Source organism: Malurus melanocephalus, unplaced genomic scaffold, assembly GCF_030028575.1.
Source record: "Malurus melanocephalus ecotype Western Australia unplaced genomic scaffold, MMel_1.1 scaffold_4, whole genome shotgun sequence".
NCBI lineage: Eukaryota > Metazoa > Chordata > Aves > Passeriformes > Maluridae > Malurus > Malurus melanocephalus.
Genome location: NW_026623236.1, coordinates 6,636,736 through 6,659,699, shown reverse-complemented (window position 1 = coordinate 6,659,699; position 22,964 = coordinate 6,636,736). Strand labels below are relative to the sequence as shown.

General features: G+C 41.0%; 2 protein-coding genes and 1 long non-coding RNA gene across 4 annotated transcripts in view; 1 reads left to right on the top strand and 2 right to left on the bottom strand.

Moving 5' to 3' along the window:
* The window catches only part of LOC130575626 (cytochrome b5 reductase 4), a 29,681-nt gene extending 22,128 nt beyond the window's left edge, over positions 1–7,553 (bottom strand). The window contains exons 1-4 of one of the 2 annotated variants that reach the window (XM_057369655.1): positions 7,425–7,553; positions 6,225–6,378; positions 4,129–4,229; positions 1,974–2,058 (exon numbers count right to left, since the gene is read on the bottom strand). In XM_057369655.1, coding sequence (XP_057225638.1) covers positions 1,974–2,058; positions 4,129–4,229; positions 6,225–6,378; positions 7,425–7,499 — 415 coding nt within the window. In that variant the 5' untranslated portion in view covers positions 7,500–7,553. Of the gene's footprint in view, positions 1–1,973; positions 2,059–4,128; positions 4,230–6,224; positions 6,379–6,972; positions 7,189–7,424 lie in introns of those variants that run through there. The other variant, XM_057369665.1, reaches the window with a different exon arrangement.
* A 37-nt stretch (positions 7,554–7,590) lies between these two features.
* On the top strand, positions 7,591–22,654 carry LOC130575644 (uncharacterized). The gene is made up of 3 exons (XR_008965582.1): positions 7,591–7,994; positions 19,853–19,913; positions 21,121–22,654. It is a non-coding gene; the product is annotated as an uncharacterized LOC130575644 (long non-coding RNA).
* RIPPLY2 (ripply transcriptional repressor 2) lies at positions 8,651–11,273 on the bottom strand. The gene is made up of 3 exons (XM_057369675.1): positions 10,899–11,273; positions 10,696–10,760; positions 8,651–8,926 (listed from the first exon to the last, which is right to left on the bottom strand). Exons 1-3 carry the CDS (start codon positions 11,205–11,207, stop codon positions 8,761–8,763), a joined length of 540 nt encoding a protein of 179 aa, XP_057225658.1. The 5' UTR covers positions 11,208–11,273; the 3' UTR covers positions 8,651–8,760.
* Positions 22,655–22,964: the final 310 nt, after the last annotated feature.

Below are 22,964 nucleotides of genomic sequence, written 5' to 3'. Positions count from 1 at the left end.
CCTCTATGCTTATGGGCTAAATTCAAAAACATGCACCCTAACATAGTAATTTACTCTTCTATTCAAAAAAGCAAACTTTGCAGAATAGGGTCTTCTGGAAGGATAAAAGACTAGAATTATTGCTGGCTAGGAGTTAAGTTAGTCCATCACATTCAAAGGAGGAGGATACATAACCAGGAAGAGAAGTATAACTTGAGAATCTTAGAGTGAAGGATTTCAGCAAGTCCAGTGCTGGAGTGTTTCAGAAAAGGGCCAGAAAGTTGAGGAAGGGCCTAGAGAGTAAATCCTATGAGGAATGGCTGAGGGAGCTGGGGGTATTTAGCCTGGAGAAAAGGAAGCTGAAGGGGAACCTTATCACTCACTCTCTACAACTCTCTGAAATGGAGCTGCAGCCAGCTGGGGGTCAAACTCTTGGCTACGCCAGGGGAGGTTCTGGTTGGAGATGGGGAATAACTTCCCTGAAAGAGCTGTCAAGTGTTTTATCAGGCTGCCCAGGGAGGTGGTGGACATCCACACCATCCCTGGAAGTGTTCAAGAAATGACTGGACATGGCACTTAGTCCATGGTCTAGCTGACAACGTGGTGGTTGTTCAAAGGTTGTTCACCTTGATCTTGGAGATGCTCTCCAACCTAAATGACTCTGATTGTGTAATCAGTTTGATTCTTATAATAAAAAATTACTTGTTTTCAAGCCTGAAATGGCTAAAAGTGACACAGGCAACAGAACTGGTTTTATATAGTTGACAACYTTTATCCTGCCAATTTTACTACAGCAAAATGGATAGTCCTTTCACAAAACAAAGCAGCAAAGGGGATCAACAGAAAATTGACTGCCAGAGGTGGCAGGGGTAAAGATGTGTTTATGTTTTACTGACTGGTTGTCACAGGAATTCTTTCCAGTTGCAGGAAAGTTAGAGCAATGAAATCAGCAAAATTCAGGTTTACTTCTAAATTTCTAACTCAGCTGACAAAGTAGCAGTAATGTCTCTGTAATGCTTCAACTCAGTGAGGCAGTTATGCTGCTGAGATTTCTCCGTACTTAACAGCATTTACCTTAAAAGTTCCACACTGGAATTAGCTACCTAGCATCATGGAGATGCAAAATACTAYTCCACTTCATGAACAGACCAAACTCAACCAAACTGTTAAGGCATTGTAATCTAAGCACTAAGCAAGCTTGCAGTGCACTACTTCAGAAGTTCAAATTGTGAACTAAAGGATGCCACACAATTGGAGAAAAAYAGTTGTAATAATTAATCCTTTCATATTTTCACTGCAGTTTTGCTAAGAGTCAATATTGAACAACAGTGTCTGCTTCCCAGGTACAGGAAATTTTTGGCTGTTGCCTACAAACCAAAAGACAGACTGAAAATTAAAGTTTCTGGAAACTAACACCTGCATTCTAAGACTATGGTACATTTCTTGATCTCCTAGCTCAGAGGAGTCTGTTGTATCTGCAAAACTTCCTCAAGGTAAATTCAAACTAAAGGACTCAATAAAGTGTTCTGGAAAGAATAACTGCCCAGAAAGTGTATTCAAATATCTCAATATGTACACAGCTTGCCAGATGTACCTAAGGTGCTGGAATCACCTTATTGAAAACACTGACTTATATTTCAAGATGAGAGTTGCCTATGACAGTTTGCCCTCTGGGATCAGAAGAAAAAAGAGGGATCTTGGGAAAGGGCAGGACACGAAAAGTTCCTTTATATACACATGGACATACACTGCTGTTTTCTAAYGACTGAAAGCAAAAGAGAAACATTACTTGTAAAAGTCTTCATGTAGACTTTCATTTCAACAATTTCATCTTCAGGTATCTGCTGTAAAAAAATAATATATGCAAAAGCCTTCAACTCTGTGCACAAAGAGATTCTCTTTATAAATATGAGGTGATTTAGGATTTTTCATAATTTCCAGATAATTTTGGAATAAAGCATAAAAGACAATACACCATTYTTAAAAAGACTCACCTTTAGGAGCAGCAATAGGCTTGACAGCCATTCTCCCAACAAGACATTCCTTCAACATTGATTCATAATTGACCCATCGATGAACCTACATTAATAAAATATTTTTTTCATAAAATTTGCAATTCTTACKACATTATTCTATGCACTGAAATAGAAAAGTTCATTTTTGAAWATTGACTAATATAATTCATTTAGCRGATTGTTKTTTAAACACATTAGAAGTCACTATTATATCGTTCAGTATTTATTTTTGCTTCTATTACAGATATCACGGCATTAAATGAAAAAAATAGGATTTTGAAAAAAGTAAAAATAGTTTAATTTACTCATTTATGCTTTGCAGTATCTGACTATAACCTTGGGCTACAGAATATATTCGAGAAAAACATTTTTATGATGCATGCTACATAACTAACAGAATAAAGATCTTGACATTACCACAATGTTTATTAGTCTTGTTTAGACAAATGAAGGGAAAAAGGATGAAAGAAACAAACATAAAGAATAATAGTTAAGACAAACAAACACCTCCGACAAAGCTGGTGTATTTGTGTTTGCTTCTGTCTTACTATCACTGAATCATTTGGAAATTTTCTATTTTAGAAAGTCAAATAAAGTGAAGAAAAAGCAGCAGCTTTACAGACCAGAACTGGAGAACTTGTAGAGGAAATGGATGGCAGAAAAGCGAATTCTGATAGGGCATCCAGGATAACATCACAAGAAGAGAAAAGGAAACAAAGTGTTGCATGACAAATTTGAATGGTATCGAGATTCAAAAATAAAAACTTTAAACTGGACAAGCTAAGGAGACGAGATAAAGAATCCCATCGACAAGCTGTAGTTTCCTCATATACAGATAACAGAAAGAAATGGAAGGATTATGAATGATAGTTAATTTTTCCAGAAATTTGGGGAGCACTAGCAACCTACAAAACTCTTAAAAAAAGGCCAGTAGCCGATAGACACAGAATGCTAAAGCAGAGGGGAAAACAAAWGCCTACTGTAACAGGATAGTCACAAGCCAGAAACAGTAAGAATGAAAAGTGCATTTTCAGGATTTAAACCTGCTTCTATTCCTATGACAAAACAACCTAAAAAAAATGTAGCAAGCATGTATCCAAATTTAACAATTTAACAATCCGAATAACAACTACCAGGGCTTTCCCAAATATTTCTCATGCCAAGACTCCTGTTTTCAAGTACCTCATATAATGACCCAGCCACACAATTCCAAGCCACCACTTGATACTGGATACTTYATACTACAATTTTTTTGAAACCAAAGAATTATGCCCAAATTCAACAGTTCATTAGTGAAGAGGATTAACCACTGATAMCCTGAACAAAGCTAAAACATTACCCATCTTTATTTACATTGTTAAAAACACGTTGTAAATAAAGGCATAACACTCTGATGCATGACATGTAAAGAGGTAACAGATTTCCTTTCAGAAACAGGGATTTTTTTTCTGCTCTTTCCCAGTTTCTCAGATAAACCTAGCGAGTAATGGAGACTCAAAGAATGTCTGTTTCTAAAAATTACCAACTCAGTGAATCACTTTTTACAGCACCAAGTTTGCAAGCAATCCCTTGCAGAAAGCACACCCATGCTGCAGAACCTTTATTTCCTGAGTATTTTCAAAAAATTTAAAGAAATAGTAAACAAATAAGAGACCAACTGTCACCCTGTGACTTGTTCACCAGTTAATAGCAGCTCCAGCACTTTTYTGGATAATGCAGTTGTCAAGTGAATAGACAAAGAATTCTACAAGCATTTTTCAAAARGTGAAAGCTCTTAGAAAAGTAAGTCCCTCCAATCACAGTAACTAGTGTTTGAAGCAATTTATTAAGAAGGTGGTATTTCAAATGGTTGCTAACTTTATTGCTATTTCTGTTAAAAAGAAGAGGGTATAATTGAAGCATAATTCTGACAACATAAAGTGACATTTTCATTATTGTCCTTCAACACAGGAGTTTAAAATACGTGCCTCTTTCAGCACAKGAATGTGTCATTCTGAGCAGTGACCTACTGCCTTTCCTTAAGAATGAAAAAGTTCAAATCATCATTTCCACTGAAATGCCCTAAAAATAATCACAAACCATGCATTTTTCAAAATACTGTGAGCAAGTGTGATTTGCTGCTGGTTGTTCTCACCTGATCAAAGAGATCTGTACCATCAGCTCCTGCTGCTTTCATTAGTTCATCCTCACCACCAGGATGATATTCCATGTATGGTGTGACATTATATACATATCCTGAAGAAAATGGAATATAAAAGCTATGAGCAGCATTTCTACAACTGCTCCTGTCTCCAAAAGCAATGGAAAGGTTAGCACAAATTAAAGAGTGTACTAGCAAATAGCAGGCATAATTGGAACAAATAGTRTGACTCCACAAAAACAGAAACTAAGTTACTCAACTGTATAGAGTACAAGAGGTATCTTATTACATGGAGCAAGAGGTATCTTATTACATGGAGATGCCAATCCTATAATGCCATACCACTTGCCCTGAGTTAAGACTTCAAMCTARTGCTTCCAGAAGAAGCTTTCAGGACATTGGGAAGTGTACATTAGACACTTCAGGAGAGAAAGGCATTCAGCACTGAGTCTTGGGGGAGACATAATCGGGACAATCCTAGTTGGCAAGAACAACCATCCCAGTCAACAACAAAGACACAGTCAATAACAAAAGAAGGATCTTTGCATACTTTACTGACCTGCTCTTCTGATGGCTGTATTCACTATGCCATCTTGTGTGCAGCAGTGATTACTGCACACAATAAAATCTAAGTATCTGCATAGTCATAGCCTCCTGAATATTACTCAAATTTACATTCAAACTTACTGGAGCAAAAGAAATCTCTTTTATATACCCTTTACACTTTTTTAAACACACCCCTGAACCCCTCTTTATATATAAATTTGTGGCCTATATGACAGCTTCCTTTGATGAAGATCACATGAGGTTTTGAATAAAGTTAGCTCCATTTCTTCTTTTACTTCACATTCCTCTTACAAGTTCCTGCTCTTTCTTATAAAGACACTGTCTAACTACCAATGCAGAGATGTCATTTAGCTTTTCCATAATTACGTTGTTGTACTTCCTGTCCACTTATGAAGTCTACAGATGATCTATTCTCAGTTATGATGTTTTTTTCACTAGTCATCTGAGAAAAAAATAAAAGGTACACATTGAAAAATTTAAGGAAAGACACAGATGCAGCTTGGTGGAGTAAAAACCAACCTCAGACATGCATTGAATATAGGATGAGATTAAAATGAAAACAGAAGCATTTTTTGGCASTAATTCTGTCTGCAGTAGATTTTCTTTTTCCAGAGTGAAAAATGAACAGATGTCCATAGCCAAACAGTTTTCTTTAGCTGTCACCCTGCTGTAGTTTTACTAGCATGTGCACTGCAGACAAGGAATTAACAATCCTATTATTTTGCTCAAAGGCAAAAATACACTAAAGGAGTTTACTCCTTTCTGTAGGACAATTAGGAACTTCATTTGCAACCCTGAAAATACCCTTCTGTTAGGAACTTCTATTTGCAACTCTGAAAATACCCCAGCTATTCCTCCAGACCACCTTCGTACATTGCCAAATATATGACCTATTATTCTATTTCTGAGTTAAAATTTCCTTAAAATAGTAACAGAAATAGAATGGTGTGGTTACCACAGGTATTTGTTATTGTAGACAGAGTGTGGCAACTGCCATTTATATGAGTARATTTTAAGAAGTAGTATGTGGACTTGCAGTTATTTCCTGAAGACCATTCTACCGCTTTAAGTAGTATTTATAACATTTATATGCCTCTGAATGCTCTAATGCTCTAAAAATAGTCAACTGCTCAAAATAAAATTGTCCAAGCCTGAGGAGTGTAAGTACATGTCACCGTTTTCAAAACCCTGTTTTCTTGTTAAGCTCTTCTWATTTGATACATTACCTCAAATCTTGTGTTTAATTATTTTCATAGGCAACTACAAAATAGGTATAAAATATGCCCACTTGGAAGAAATCTTAAGAAAGGCTTGAAAGCAAATAAAATCTTTGCAATACAAAATCTCTCATTTGAAGTTATGCCCAATTATGTCAAGATTACACCTGGCCTAAGAACAGGAAGTGCATAGTTCTTTTTGGAGTGTGGCTTTTGTTGTTGTTGTTTGGGTGTTGTTGCTTCTTCTTTAAGTACAGAGAAGAGAAGACAGGTGAAAAACGCAGAAGTAACATCACAGCAACCAACCTCTTATACATATCCAGCAGTCCTCCTTTCTGTTRTGTTTAGCGAGCTCATCTTCAGTCACTTCAATCAGCCTCCCTTTCAAACCAGTCAAGTCCTTTCCACTTTTAGTTAGTCGAATCCAATCCATAAGACTCCTCCCTGGCTTTAAAGGTACCTGAAATATAACAAATGCACAAACAACTTCAAACTCTAAAGGAAGAAAACGCCATTCAATACACTTTTCTAAGMTCTCTAGGAGGGTTCAGACAAAAATTAAGAAATAATCCAGCTCATACTGGTGTTTGGAAGCTTACTCAGCAGTAAGGGTGCTTAAGAAAGAACCCAGGCACAAAAATTACTCAATATCAACAAACATTCAGATGACTCTTCCCAAAGCAAACTGAAGATACCAAGTCTGCCTATGGTGGTGAATCGTTTGAGATACGGTCTGGAAATCTACAAGCAACAAAGAAAGGAGGTTTGRAAATCATGGTCGGGTAAGAGAAGGTTGGAAAGACCACCTTCACAATGTTCATACTTTCCACAAACCCTTCAGCCGGGACAGAAGTCTATTAGCTTCCTGGAGAAATATTGCCATGGCCTGCCCTGGAAAGCAGAGCAGGATCTTCACCTTCCTTTTCAACAGCATCATAGCCTGAGAACCCTTTTGATCCAAACTTAAACAGCAGGAAACACGGTTAAGGAACTGCAGTTTCACAAAACCACAGGGAACACAAGCAAAAACCCTAAAGCGTAGGTAGACCCTCACTGTGCAAGCGAGGTCTGCAGACAAGAGTTCTTAAAACCCCTTCAAAGATGAAGATCCAACACATGAAGCATAAGCTGCGCGCAGYAATTCCAAGGTGAAAGTCTCCATCTCTGCGCAGGAGGAACAGCCTGGGCAGGCAGTGCCGGAAGCGTTATCACCGCCGCCTTTTAAACGAGAAGTGCCAAGRGCTCTCCAGCGACGCAGCCGAGCCGGCCCTCGCCCGAGACCTTGTCGTGGCCCCTCGGTGGTCGCTAGAGTAGGACACCGCTGGAGGGGAGCAGTGGGCGGCAGCCCTGCCCCAGCGGCAGCCGGGAACAGACCGGGAGCCGACCGGCAACACCGCAGCTCGGCCGGGCGGGGCCAGGCCAGGCAGCCGCCGCCGACGCAGCGGGGAAAACGCGGGCGCCCTTCACCACCCCTCAAGCGACGATCAGCGGCAGTGCCGCCCGTACCTTGCTGCGGGCGCCCGCCGCCGCTCGCTGCTGGGAGCCGGGCGCGGGGAAGGCCGACGGCGGCACGTTGAGCATCCTGCCGGGCCGGGCCGCGGCCGGGCCCCGGCGGACGGGCGGGCGGAGCGCGGGGGCACAGAGCGCAGGCTCCGCCGCGGCGGGCGGGGCCGAGGCCTGGCCGGGAGCAGGGCCGGCCGCCTCCGCTSGGGGACGGGTGGGGGTAGAGCGCCCGGGCCCGGACATCCCTGGGAGCAGAGAGCCGCGCGTACTCCGTACGTTGCCTTGTCTTCCCTGGGATAGGGGTTTGCCTCCCCCTGCACTGAGGCTGGTTTGCCGTTCAGGTCTCCCAGCGCCGGGTACTTGAGCTGGAAGGTTGTGACAGACACAGCTGCTGCAGCTGACACGCTCTGAAGGTGAAGCGTGACAAGGCTCTGTGTGAGGGCCCGCTTCCGTCCTGCAGCGRGGCCCTGGGAGCAGATGGGACGGGGCAAGCACTCCCTGGAGGGTGTTGGCACACTGAGCCAGCCCGGCCTGCAGCAGCACAACACAGCACTCAGGCAAGGGCAGATCCAGGTAAGTACACAGGCTCTATCTGACAGGGGCACTGGCCTTTAATTTAAAGCTTGTTTTGGTGTTATTTTAGGGGCTTTGGTCTTCGCCATGATTGGTACCAAACTTTGCTTCAATTATTAAAACCAAGTTTAGTATCATAACTCAATTAGTCTTATTTCTTCATGCCCACTTCCCAAACAAATGCAGTATGAAACGATTACTTACGTGCAACAACACAGCACGCACATACTTKAGAGCGCAAGTGACTTAAGGGAAACACTTCCACAAAATAAGAACTACATTAGCATTTGGACTCTTGTCTCAATAGAAAACAGCTACATTGTTTCTCTTCTCCATGTTTGAAACTCTGTTGTAACAGCAGGCACAACACAATTAGAATCCTTAATCCAATGATTCCTTGATGCACTTCCATATGGAGCCTACTAAATCACAATGACAAGCTTTCCTTTTGTCCTCAGACTCTGAGAAAGTCACATAACCATAGAGCCTTTCAAAGCAAGGCATCTGTGCCCTGCTTCAAAAATTGGTGTTGAAGTTTTGATCTACAAACTATAGGGCCTCAGATATAAAAATACTAATCAATACTTTCCCCCTTTAAACCGGGACAAAAACAGAACAAAGGAAAAAGACTCAGATAAAATTACAAGACATCTCAGTGTTATTAAGAATAACTTACATAGAAATAAATTATCTTTAAAAATATTATAATACATATTTATATTAAGTTTAAATTAAGTCTTAGAAGTGGCATTGGCATTCCCTGCAATCAGCAGCCTGATTCTGTTCTTGAATCTTGTTCAAATTCATCTTCATCATCTTCACTATCCGAGTCTTCRTAAAAGGAAATTGTAGCTTGAACTGGGAAGTTTTTCAGAAGTGCTTCAGCTTCCTGATACAAGTAATCGTAGCATCTTGATTTGGGCCAGAATAGTCTGAAACAAGTATACAATGGATTTACTTATTGTTGTTGCATACTTTACATGGAGTCTGAAATGCAAAACACCAAAGTGAAATACTATTAAGACAAGCATCCTACAGAGCTATTCCTTACATACTCAATTGCTTTTTACATTCAATTAGGAAGAAAAAAAATCTCTGGATACTTACTTTCATCTGTAGAGACAAAGATGCATTCAAAGTGCTAGATTTGCAGCAAAACTACTGTAAAGCCCAAGACCCCCTGCATGTGAAACTTTCCACTCCAGTACCTTGTTAACAGTACTACCTGGGGATCTGATCCAGGTAGTACTGCCCCTMCTGGAACTATTCATAGGGAATATAATGGATGCCAAACAGGACCAAAATACAATTTGAATCAAATTAGTAGTYTTCTTACTGAAGGTCCCCAGCCAAGGTAGCTATTAATACTTCTTTCACACCATTGTAAAATTCAAAGCAATGATAAAGGTCTAGGGGTGATTAGGCCTTGATATTTCATCTGTCTTTCCAAAAACAGTCAACACACTCCTTAAGGAAGATGTCCCACAGAAGCAGATTTTAAAGCAATCTGTGTTGTATCCAAAAGAGGCTGATAAGATCATAGGAAGGGCTATTGGCTAATGATAGTATATTGAAATTAATATAATCCAAGTTCCTGTTCCTTTTCAGCTACCATCCTCTTTTGCTCACAGTTTGAAAATCACTAGAAGGAACAGACCATGGAAGTCCCAAGAGTCAAGGGACTAGCATACTGCAACATAATTAAATGCTAGCTACAGACTGCTTAAAATAGAAATGCATTAAGAAACAGAACTAGGTGGCTTTCTAGCAATTACAAGAAATGCTTTCTAGGCTACAGTTAGCAGAACACTGTTTCCTTAGYAGCACAAAGTCACTGACATCGGCTTTTTAACAGGTCTCCATTCACAGTGCTCCCTGCAACAGCATTCACTCAAATCTAAGCATTGGAGCAGTCCCAGTGAAGTCTGCATATAGTTGCTTAGTGCATCAGTATTTGAAGAATCAGAGCCTGGATTTGAAAGAAAGCAGCATCTTAGAAAGAAGTACCTGTACAATTATTTTAAATACCTTGCAACACCTACCAGCATTTTTGAATACAGACTCTCCTACAGATTCAATGTTYTTTTCCGTTTTCTTTTCCTTTTTCCAGTTATTTTCCATTGCCTTTTCAGAACTGACTGTGCATTACCCTCATCATTAAAGCAGTAGTTACACAGGTAAYTTCCTCGTCAGTGGTGGCTTAGCCAGTCCATACTCTCTCCTTCTGCCATTCTCTCCCATGCCTCCACCTGCTTCCTTGCTCTGGGAAGGCGCTGGATCTTTTCCCACCACAGCCTAAGGACTCGGAACTSCCTTGCCTTATTTAATCCTGGGCACAGGCATGAGTAGCAAGGTGTTTCAGCCAACGCCATCCCCACAGAAAACACCCACGTAACTGTAATATGTCTTAAGTCCCACACCACAGAGGCACATCAATGCCTCAAAGATGTTAAATCCGCGAGTCCTGGCAAACATTTGCCCAAGGATCTGTCAGTTCAAAAGCGCATAGATGACCAATTCACTCCCAAGGCACTTTAACGTCTACATAAATATATGGGTGGAAACAAAAGGGGCGGGAGAGCGAGTGCTACGGCGCTACAAGGACGATCAAGGGACTCCCTCCCGGCCGTGCAGCGCCACGGGCCCCGGGTGCCTGGAGCTCCCCCACGGGAACCGGYGACGGCCCGGGACAGCCACTTACCTGACGGGGTGCGTGTACTGCGCCAGCTTTCGGGAGCCTTCCACCAGCCCACCGGAGCTGTGTGGCTGCGGAGGAGAGAGCAGAGGTCAGCCCGCCGGCACGGCACCGGGCCCTCCCCGAGCATCCCCGCCCCGCCGGGACTCCCCAGCCGTGTGTGCGGCGATGCCGGCGGCAAATGCTCGGCCGGGCCGCGCCCCACTCACCGCTGCGGGGCCGGGGCCGCTCCGCCGGGCCGCCTCACCCGGCACGGGCACCCACGGTCTCCAGAAGGGCGCGGGGCTGCGCGGCGAGGGCAGGGCCGTCAGAACCGGGCCGAGCCGCCCCCCGCACCGCGAAGAGAGGGGCGAATAGCCCTGCGAAGGCAGCGCCGCCGAGAGCGARCGRGGGCAGCCGCCCTCCATCCTCTGCCGGACCGCGGCCGCTCGCCTAGCGCTGCCGCCCGCGGGCCCGGAGGCTTTTATAGCCGGCGGCGGGCGCTGCGCGGCGCGGAGCCCCCACCTCCCCCGGCTCATCTGCCAGCGCCATCCACAAAAAGGCTCCGCGCGAAGGCGCCGCCGTGTAAACACGGGGCGCGGGCGCGTGCATGCCCCAAATGGCCCGGGGAGGGGAAGCGGGCGTGGGGGGGATTTGGCGGGTCGGTGTTAATCGCACTTGAGCAGACACATGGCAGCTGCCGGGGGGCGGGCGGGGGCAGCCCCTGTGGGAACGGAGCTGGGGGCGGCGGCACCGGGGACGCGCCCTSCCGCTCTGCGCTCCGGCGGCGGGTCCGGCCGCCGCGACCGCGGCCTTTTGTTGTTGCAGCCGTGTTTGTTTATGCCCCGRAGCGGCGAGGCACGGCGTGTGGGCACCGCGACCCGCCCGGCYACGGCAGCGCCCGCCGCTCCCCGCRGSAGCAGGCACGGACAAAGGGATCCCACCCCGGACTGGCGGAGAACATGACGCTCTTTGAAGGGGTCCTTACTCAATAACGCGACACCCTCAGTGCGCTCCCTAACGTGTTCCCCCTGAGGCAACGTTGGTGATTCCTTTAATATATTTTTTTTTCTTTTATATATATATGCACACCCTTTTTGATAGGGTATTTTTACCGAGGAAATGTGCCCGCCTCAATTCATTTATCCTGTGACCCCAATACTTCATTCCGCTGCCAGCATCGGATGCTGTCACTACGTGTGCAAGGTTTTATGCTGAGCTTCTACCATTTCAATGTTCCTCGGTACCAAGGGAGTTTACTTTTGTTTCCATTTTTATTCATTATTTTTGTTTCCCCTTTTCTCTCTGAGATTGCATGTGAGGGGGCAGAAACAAGTTATATAATAGCTGGTAAACAATAGTAATATCAGCCTTGAGGGCTAGGAGGTGTGGTGGGATGGAGCTGCCCTAGAAACTGAAGGAGGGCTTAAATCCCAGGTAATTTATTGTCCCRTTAAAGACCCATATTACTGAGACAYCACAAAGAYTGAGACACTCTTTGGAATAATACTTTGCCTCTTTGAGTTTGTATGAGGCATAAGGAGTGTGTCTACCTTAGCACTGCCCAAGAGTAGCTTCAGGTAGCTACTACTCTAAAGAGAACAGATACAGACTTGTGCCTTCTCCACAACATCTTCAGCACAATCCACTTCACTAAATAGTACCAGCACTAAAATGTTGCATATTAGAAGCTGTGTGGGAAATGTAATCAGGTTAATTTTTCACATCTTRAAGTCAAAACCAGATGTAGACTGGTTTTGGAAGAAGAGCAACCACTTACTTTGAACAAGAAATAGTTGGAAGAGTACATGCATTCAGGCTTGTSCGTGCTGTGAAACATTCCAGCCTTACCAGTGGAAATACTCTCATTTTGGAGGTTTGTGCCATTTGGCCACTTGGAAAAATTGATAATTATGACTTAAAGAGTTAATAAAGGAAAATGTATTTTCCAGTGAAAAATCCAGTTTAGTAGGATGTGTGATGGCTGGAGCTGTTTGTGTTTTTTCCTGCCTCATTTTCACTGTGGCCTAGAATCAGATTTGTTAAAATCAGTGTGAATAAAAGGCTCAAACTACAACCTATACTCATCTTAGAGCTAAGTAATGGAGAATAGAGCAAAGTAGAGTAACTTATGCAGTAAACTGAAAGTGATCATGACCAAATTTTTTTCTATTTTTCCTCTTCTTTGAAATAGCTACTATGAAGCTTAYCAGATGAGGTAAAGCATAAAAGAAATGTTTGAAAGTTTTTTTATGCTAGATACTTCTTAGGCCTAAATGAAGTGAGAGCAATAATTTTTATATTTCAAATTCTTCTTTTTAGAAATATAACCCAGGCTGTGTGAGGAAAAAGAAGAGGCAAGGTTCATTGTCTAAAGAAGAAAAGCAGAAACATTCTCCATCACATTAATAATGACAAAGAACACAGCATCAGCCTTATTTGTTTGATAAACATAAAAATTAGTTTTAATGTCTACAGTGAAAGTGGAAAAAAAAAGAGATGTCTTTGACCAAGGAGTCTTAATTGTCTCAGGATTCTTTTTAGTACCTGCYTGAAATGAGAAAATGTCCTAGGGAGAAAGTGTGATTTACCCATTAGAGAGCAAATTGAAAGAGAGGTGTTGAAAGGATAAGGAGAAAATAATGACTAACAGCTGTTGTYCCCCTGCATATTTTCACACTGTATGAGTCTTGGCTTCATAGTTCAGCAATGCAGTGCTGTTTATTGAGAGAAATACAGAAGTCTATCTTTGCAATAATAACTTACCATTGACATAAGAAAAAATCCCCACCTTAATATTTTGCTATCTTCCCAGTGACTTTGAAATACAGGTTAGAAATCGGTAAATCAGGGATGGAAGATGCTTTGTCATGTTTGTCTCTTCTGCAGTTTGTGCACAGTAACAGTGCATTGGTGAGTTACTAACTGAGCCATGGTTTCATCGTGCTTAAATCTTTGCAAGCAGGTGCTGCATACAGATGCTGAACAAACAGTGAAATGGAAGTGATGAAATGGAAAGTGGTGAAATGGAAATGGTGAAATGGAAGTGATGAAATACACTTAAAACTAGTTCTTTGCACATAGTAGTGGAATATATAGCTCTGAATTCAACTTGAGGTCTGACAGAGGCAGTTTCTTCACACATTCTTGACTCATCTAACTAAAGCAATATTCCTTGTTCTGTGCCTCAGTTCCTGCTTTTTTGTATTTCTACTTTTTAAAAAAGCACATATATAACTAGACTGCCTCTAGTAAAGGAAGGCTGGGAATCAGGATCTAATACACTGTTTTAAATATCATACTGGAATTAAAATGGAAATATTATGGTTTATAGTTTTATTTACTTGTTTGCAATAATAAAAATGTCTGGTTTTGATTAGTTATTAGCTTTTTGAAAATTTGCCCCAAGGTCACAGATTTTGAAAAGTTCCTTATRCCACTTTCCAAGCAGATTACAGCTGGTCATTTACAGGGTTCAATCCTATTTAGCTGTTGTTTGATTTTTATAGGGATTTTTTTTTTGTACAAAACTGCAATTGAAGAATTTCAAATGCAGTACATAAGTTCTTGTACAGTCACTCTGGATTTACAACAGTAGAACCAAACCCCAATTTGATTTTCTCAGAATTATACCAAGCAGTATTTATCCAGAATGAAAGTAATTAGTTTGATTTGGTTTAAATTGATTAAAAGCGCTCTTGTGGCTTTCTGCAGTATGACATCTTGAAATGTGCTGCACTGTTAATAGGATACATAGAAAAGCAAACACAGAGGTCTGTGCAGATTTCAGTGTGCTACTATAAACAAAGAAGGTGGTCACAAATGGCTTAGAGCTAAATTTGACRGGACAGTGCTAATCACACTTGGACATGGGAATATCTGGACAGGGGACACTCAGCTGGCTTCATATTCACCTCTCTGAAGGTGGAGATAGCTCTCACTTATTAGTAAAGCAGGGACCTTGCATGAAAATTAGTGTATTAGTTGGTATAAAAGAGCAGTGGCTTGACCTTGTCAGGAATTTGTTTTAGTGAGGAAAGAAAGGTCAAATGTGGAACTGTTCCTCTGCTTATTGAGACTGAACTGAGAAAACTGCTCAGCAGACAAAACTTGATCTTGATTATTTTATAGCCRAGCTTCATCTTGACGCTTCTGCTTTTGGCAGCACTTTTAGACCAGGTTTTGAAATTAGGTATATGTCTGATATTTGCATATAGATACTGACTGTAGATGCATATGTAATTTATTTACATGTTTGGTCTGCTAGCTCATAAATTGACCTTTTTTTCCACTAGAAGAAAAGATTGCTCAGGAAATTTACGTACAATTTTGATAGATGTTCGTCTGTGTGCAATGACAATTTACTGAAAACTTTGCAATGGTRTCTTATGAGGCCTCAAGCATTTTTTAGTTGTGATATGACACAAAAGGCATTTTTTTCTGCCACAGTTTGAAAATAAAACTTCGGTTTGTAAAAAACAAAGACCAACACAGATGTTTTCACCAAMTTTTATCCTTATCATTATTTGGATTTGATACAGTATTTTCAATAGACTTGAAAATAGTACCTGAAAGTAGGCTTCATTCAGCATTTCTACAAAATTATTTATTTTTGCCAGTAAATAATATGAGATCCAAAGTAGATTCCAAGAAATAAAATAAATACAAATTAACTTTTTGTTTAATTAAAAAAAAAAAACCAGAGGAACACTAAATCAGTGAACTAAATCAGTGAATCAGTCTATTCACATTACTATTGATAACAATGGCTATAAAATGATTGCTTGGTTCATAAAGGTTGTGCTTCTCCTTTTGCTGGTGTGCATTTTTTCCATCCTATTTGTACCAAAAAACTCAGTATATATTCAAGCAGTGTAATTCCGCTTAAACCAAAGTGCCAGGTGATTCCTACAGAGGGATATGTTTGGACGCCTAAAGATGAAATGCTCTTTCATGGACACATCCATCCCACTTCTCCCCACTTGTCTGGATTTTGACTAGGCTGTAATAGTATTAAACATCATTCTTTCATTTTATGGAGAAAAATATTCTTTCCCTTCCTCTATTTAACTGAAACACTGGAAAGAAAACTTGGTGAAAAGTAGGGATGCAATTCCAGAAAAGGACATCTCTTCATCCACTGTTTGCTACTGGAAACCAGCCCCTGGTAATTCAGRAGTGAATGGCCTCACTTGAAGGAGSAGAGCTGTRCATTCCACTCTGTCAATGAGACTGAAACTCTCCAGCTTTCCTAGATTTGTCCCAGAACTGCTGCTGTTACAAATTTTGTGGTGGGGTGATCACTGCRATCTGCTGGGGGATGAGCAATGTGTTTGTGTTCGTGGCACACGTGCAGCTCTGTGACAGCCCTGAATGTCCATGTGGCAAAGTGTGACTGCACACAGCAGGTTGGGCTTCCTCATTTCYCTCCTCCTCTCTACTCCTCTCCCAGGCCCAGGCTGGCAAATGGTAAAGGGTAATGTATCCACATGGGAAAGCAGCAMATTAAGGGACTGAGAATGTGTAATGGAATCAGCCACCAGTTACGGGGATTTTTGAAAAAATAGGAGTATCATTTGCTATTGAGTTATGGGCACTTTAAATTCCATGCAGATAAGAAACAGGGACATCAGTGCTGAACACCAATCTTGTTAACCTCTTTTAATAGAATGGGAGTCAGTGAAACACTGATACATCATTGATGCCAGGGCTCAGCAGAAGTGTCTGGCTGGCTCAGCATAATGCAGCATAATGTCACGGTGTTTGCTGCAGTTGGAGTACATAATGCTGCAGTGTGGCACTGGCAGGATTTGCCCTCTTGCCTCTGGAAATAAGTGAGAGGCAGCCAAATGAAATGAAGTCAACAGCTATTGACAGAAGAGATGAAGAAATTARGATAATCATTGGAATGTCCTGATCTGACCCCTCCAGTAATACAGTCCCTAGCAATGTCATCTCTTCTCTCACAATGTTCCATTCAATTAACTGTTTCTTCAGATACATTGCATTCCTGGCTACAAAAATAGTGATAGAGTCAGAGGGTTGTTTTTCAATTTCCCTTTTCTCTCCAAGCTATCAGCACAGCATCAACTCTCCAGGGGGATGCATGCTGCTAAGCACAATGTATATATTGTAGCACGATGTATATAATGCAGCATTTAACCTCTGGCAGGGAGGAATGAATTGCAAGATACAGAGCTGTACCTCTGACAAACAAGCACCTGAGAAAGGCGATGTGAGTCCTGGAGATAAGCAGTGCCAGCCGGAGGACTACCCACGGTATCTTGTACTGCACTGCAGGGATGTCAGAGCTCTTACACAGGTGCCTGGAGATAAGTGCTGACAGAGCCCCTCTAAGCCTGCAGTTCCTCCCTGGCTTCTTGTGTCTGATGTTATGAGGCTGCCAATTCCATCATGTCAGAATTTCAGCACTTCTTCCAGCATGTTCACATCCCAGGGATCCTTAGCAGTAGCACTGAACACGAGGAATAGGCTGGTACAGGCTGCTAGTCTGTCTGTTTTAATGAAGATGTAGATAAATGCCAGAAGTACCAAAGGTAAATACTGATGTCACTTATTTTTAAGGCTACTTGTCAGCACCCTTAAAATCACAATTTCCATTGCTTATAATTTTCCAAATTTTATTTGGGCTGAATTWTCCTGTGGTAGGGGCATTAGTTGGCAGTAGGGGGACTGTGATCAAAATAAGATAGCTTAAATCGCTGGGCTATTTTCAAGAACCGTTGAACAGTTTGGGTTGAAAGGGACCTTGAATATCATCTTGTTCCAACCCCTCTTGGGGGCAGTATCTGGGCCATGGACAATACCTGATCAGTATCAGGGCCGCATCCAACCTGACCTTGAACATTACCAGGGATGGGAAGATCATCTTGCCACATAAAGAAATTCTGGTGCCTTTCTTTGGAGAGGAGTAGGCTTCAGTAGATATGGGAAAGGGCAGCTTGAGGATGTGGGAAGAGCAGACCRTGTTTGAGCAAGCAGACTGGATCCAAGTTGCAAATAGGCAGCAGAGCACAGGAAGAGGGAAGAGGCAGAACAGTCATCAAGGAGTAAGGTTGTAGAAGCAAAGCAAGAGTGACTGGAATAGGAGCTGGCAAAAGAAAGCATTGACCATTGGAAGGACAATTGGAACTGTAAAAGAATACCTTGGTGATGTCAGACAGGAATAGGTTTTGTGAAGGGTAAAAGATGGGTGGGAGGAGAAACTGAAAGAGAGAAATAACATTTACAGAGTAAGAAGATGGAGGTGAAGGACTAAGGACACGAAGAGCTCCAAGTGCTTATAAATGGGGTAAAGACTGGGAAAACAGTCAAAAGACATGAGGCAGGTCTGTCTTAGTGAAGGACATTGARCCTGAATATGCTGGCCCCAGAGGTGACCTAAATAGAGGTCTGGAARCTAGAACCTGGGACTGGTTAATAAGAAGTGGCATGAAAAGCCAAAATTGGAAAGATACAWGACTAAAATATTGGTACATTTGAGGGGAAGGGAGAGAGGAATTGAGTTGGGAAAAAATAGGTGTAGGAATTGTAGCKCCGGTGTATACCTTTCCAAAGGCTGTGTGGACTTCAGGAGATCTTGTTCCAGCAAAGCCTGAGAAACCTTCTGGAAAGGTCTCATCACCTTCTAGRGAGGCTCCAAGTTAGTACCACTAACAGTTCCTCTTCTAGCTGAAGGARCAAAATCCTGCATCATAGATCTGAAGTTTTCTATTCAGGTGCTATTATTGTGAGACCTGGTGATTTTTTCCCCCTGGCTGTTCCATTTGTATTTGTACAACATTGCARTTTACCTCTAGACTCTAATGTGGAACAATTTTAATGTTGCAGTCACCCAGAAAAATAGAAACTTTAAAAAAAATCCGTGAGGTTCACATGTGAGTTATATCTCATCAAATTTAAGTGTCTAATGGTTAGTCATCTAAACCTAAGATGGTGATGGATCAGCCTAAATCAGGCTGCTGTTCAATAGGAACCTTCAGACACGATTGTGTTATAGAAGAGGATGTCTTCTAAAATGTCCTAAAATGTCTAAAATGCAAAGGGCAAGCAAGGTGACAAGTTTTCTGGCACAGTCTGTGTCTCTACTGTCTCTGAAAGATKACCAGTTTAACTAAGAAATGCCTAGCTTAGCTAAAAAATAGCTTTCACATGTCTCAGGCTAGGTAATGTGAATCCAAATGACGTTTCTGTATTTCTTTGATTGATATGAGAGATATCAGTATGATTTGTAAAAATGTTCAAGTTCAAGCCCTTCCAGGGCTTGCAAGTAAAAATTCCCTCTTGTATTTGCTTGTTCTAAATAGCTTGAACATTAAGGATCTGAGGCTCAGGACTGSATTTGATATTAATGAGAATCTCAGAATCATAGAATGGTTTGGGATGAAAGGGATCTTTTAGATCACCTAGGTCCAAATCCTCTGGCGATCAGAGCAGTGTTTTGAAGTCTTGTCTTGTTTTTGCTCTGCAAGARCACCATCATAGTGTGCAAACTGTGCAGATAACAAATAATGATATCTTGAAAAACCAGTTGAYACCTTCGTACCACCTATTCTGGGCACTGGGAGAGGGAAGGGACCCATGAAAAAGAGGAGGTGGTGGTGCCATCGACTACCATAATGCACATACACATGCMAGCTGAATTTAAGTTGCAAATACAACCATAATTCTGGTGTTTTTCTAACTTTCTGGTGCTTGCTACCACAGTCTTTATAATGTTGTTTTGACAYACAATTGTCTATGAGTGTAAGACATATGTGTCTGTGGTGTATTCCATCTGGAGATTTTGCCTAAGATCCTCCCCTTTTGAATTCCCCCCAAAAGCCTTTGTGCATGTCTTTATATGCCCAAACCTAATATTCAAGATACTATTCACTATCAAATTCACTATCAAATATATCAAAATATTCAATGTATTTTATATTGAGCAGAAAACTGTGGGGTGTAATGTTTGGTTTTGACATGAATATAGATACTCAGATAATACAGGTATTATAYGCAGGTAAAAGTTTCAAAGTAGATGGGTGAAAATTTTCTCTGATAGTCATAAATTTCTCATTTTTAAAGAACTTGAAGAACACTTATCACAAAGCAGCATCCTCAATATTTTTACTGCCTTCCTCTGCTCAACATTTGATTGATTTCTCTCCTCTTTGACCTACAGCCACAGAGACATTGCATTCCTACACATCCTAGCATTCACAGCCTGAAATTCAGGATAGCAAGTAAGTGTGATAGAACATTATTAAAAAATTTTACTGTCTCATCTTTTAAATTTTTTCCTGACATTTTCTTCATTAGTATGCTTTAARAATTCCCCAGATCCCACTTTCCTAGTTACTGATGTGGCTTTACTCTGTGAAACAGAAGCCTCTGAATAATTAGCATTTTGTTAGTCAGCCAAGTATCTCTCTGGCCTCCAGGCACGACTGCAGCATGAGCATAAAAAAAAGAGTCTGAAATTTTTCCATTACATTTACCTCCCGTCTTCCTAAACTGGTTCTTTTTTCAAAATAACAGTTCATCTCATACAAATTTCTTTTTTTTTTTAAACCGAGATTCCTTGTGGCTATAATAGACTTTGTAAATTCCTGCTGTTTCTTTTTTTTTTTACCTTCACAGGATTTATCTTTATCTCTATCTCTAGCTATATTTATATTTACACTGTAAAAATATATTGTATATAAAATATGTTTTATGTAGGAGAATATATATATTCTTACCATCCAAGAATACATATATTTTATATATTTACCATTAATTATATATGAAATCTTGACATATATATGAAAGATATATTGAATTAACTTTCACCTGAATATACATGACCTAGTTGGAAACGGACAAATAGCAAATCTAAACCTTGTCAGCTGTRTTTTCCTAAATGAAAATCCTTTAAACTATGTATTTTTATAATGGTGCTKCTATTAAGAGGAAATGTAAAGCACAAAGAATTTTAAGAGCATTTTCCAGCCAAAATGCAGAGCTAATCATGAAAATTATTACCTTGGGTATTCATTTTCTCAGCACTGCAAGAGATCTCTCATATTGTTGGCAAATACTCCAAAATAAAACATGGTTTCACATRCACACCAAGTACCTTTCTGTCCAAAATAAATACTTCAAATGCATTGAAATATGTATATTTAATGGTGTTTTTTTTTATTTACTGAGTTACTTAGAAAGCATTAAGAGGACATTTAGAGATAGGTGTAATTTTAAAAAATATTAAGTGAACGCTCTGTTAAAGCAACTATTATACATAAGCATTTTTYGGCAACTTGTTGAGAAGAAGTATTTTTCTTTGCATTTGAACATATATTTGTATGTATATTAATACATCATTTTCATTATATATGAAACCCAGGGCTATATATTAACTGCAGAATAGCTGAGGGCTTCATTTCCAGGTGCACATTTTGCTTTTATCAGGAAAAACCTTACGTTGGCTGGCAGAACATTGGAAATCTAGAAAGGATTCAATGGCCTCAAAARGAAATGCAGTTTTAAATCCTGCCATGGCTCCCTCTGAAAGCTGCAAGGGAGTCATATGAATTCTCACTGATATCACAGTGCCCACAAACGTGTTCCATTCAGAGGGAGGGAGAGAAAACCTGTCTTGACACTGCAAGACCTGTGCCTCTTCAATCAAAGAGAAAATGCCAGCCTCTGAGGATCCATCCTTTCATTTCAATTCTTCARAGAACGGAGAGATGCCCTTTCTGAATTTGCTTATATAATGAGCAAGGAAACAGTGGAAGATTCGTGCTTATTTTTTCCCCACACTGAAGCCAAGAAAAAAATTGTTTTGAAGAAAAACTGATGGTGCTTTTCTAAAGAGGTTGCTATTTTTCTTCCCTTCCTGATGAAGCTTCTGTTCTCTCTCATTGCTCTCTTTCCATGGTAGGAGAGCAGGTGCGAGGCAGACGCTTTGGCAGATAGAAATGTTCTAGCACTATAATTATAATCAACATTTCTGTGTAAAATACCCAAGGGTTTATGTGTGCACAACGCATATCGGAAGTTCCACGTGGGGTATTCAGTTTCTTGGTCTTAGTCATAAATACAAATACAAATACCTTTAATTTTCTGGAGAATTCTATTTTTAGGGAGCGAGGGGGGTTGGAGGGCAGTGTCAGGGGTGGGATGGGATGTAATAGCCCTGGAAAGTACTGGCTTAATTCTCCCTTGCACTCAAGATGCCCTTGGTGGAATGAGAGGCAGCACTGTGAATATTCTGCAAAGGCTTAGATTTATGAGTGGCATCACCCTCAGCCTCCCCAGCACCCCCTTTAAATGTGTATGTAAGGCTGWCTGTGGAGAAGGAGCATGTGCAGTACAAGGCTTTGTTATTTTCATGGGTTTTACATGCACATGGGATTCCCTACAGGCCAAGTAGMAGGACAGACCTGTAATGGAACTCAAGGCTGCAAAGCTTTCTGGCAGCACTCCCTGGAGGGGGAGGACACAGGTTTTGTGTCTTCCTTTGTGCTGTGCATGTAAAGCATGGTGACAGTTCGGGTAATGGCTTTCCAAGGCAGACACRAGAAATTAGCTCAGCTTAATAGCATGCCTCAGTGGGCATTAAAATTATTTTTAATAAATCATTTACTTAAAGGAGTTCATCTCTGTGTTTTCAAATGTGCCTGTTTCTTTATTTCTGTTGTATAATTATGTACAGGTTGAGAAATACTTGAATTTTGTTTATTTAAAAACACATTTTTAATAAATTATGCACAAACTGGTTTCACTGTTTCTTCTAACCAAACTGATGTATASCAAGGAAACTCTGTTAGCAAAATCAACAGACTCACCACATCTCTGTGCTGTCTTATTGAACTGGGCTGCTGTGATTGAATGTTCCATGAGGACATCACACAGATTCCTTTTTATCAGTTAAGACTTCTATTCCCCAAACATCTCAAGTATTGTGTTTAAGAGTATTTCCATAAGCCTTCATTCCAATAAATAGATCAGAGGCAAATGCAGAATGTGAGAAAACCCCTGCTTTCAGTGTAGAGGGTCTGCTAGCATTCAGAATTTAGAAAAAAAAAAAAAAAAAAAACAAAAAAAAAAAAAAAAAAAAAAAAAAAAAAACAAAAACAAAAACAAAAACAAAACAAAACTGTAGGAGTGCTTTAAAATGGAGGCTTGAGGACAAGGAGACAGATGCAGGAGAGCATGCCAGTTGGAGTGACTCATTATTGAAAGGGCAAAGCACTCTGCATGCCTGAGAGAAGATGACAAAATCCAAACAGGAGACAACAAAGATTGGT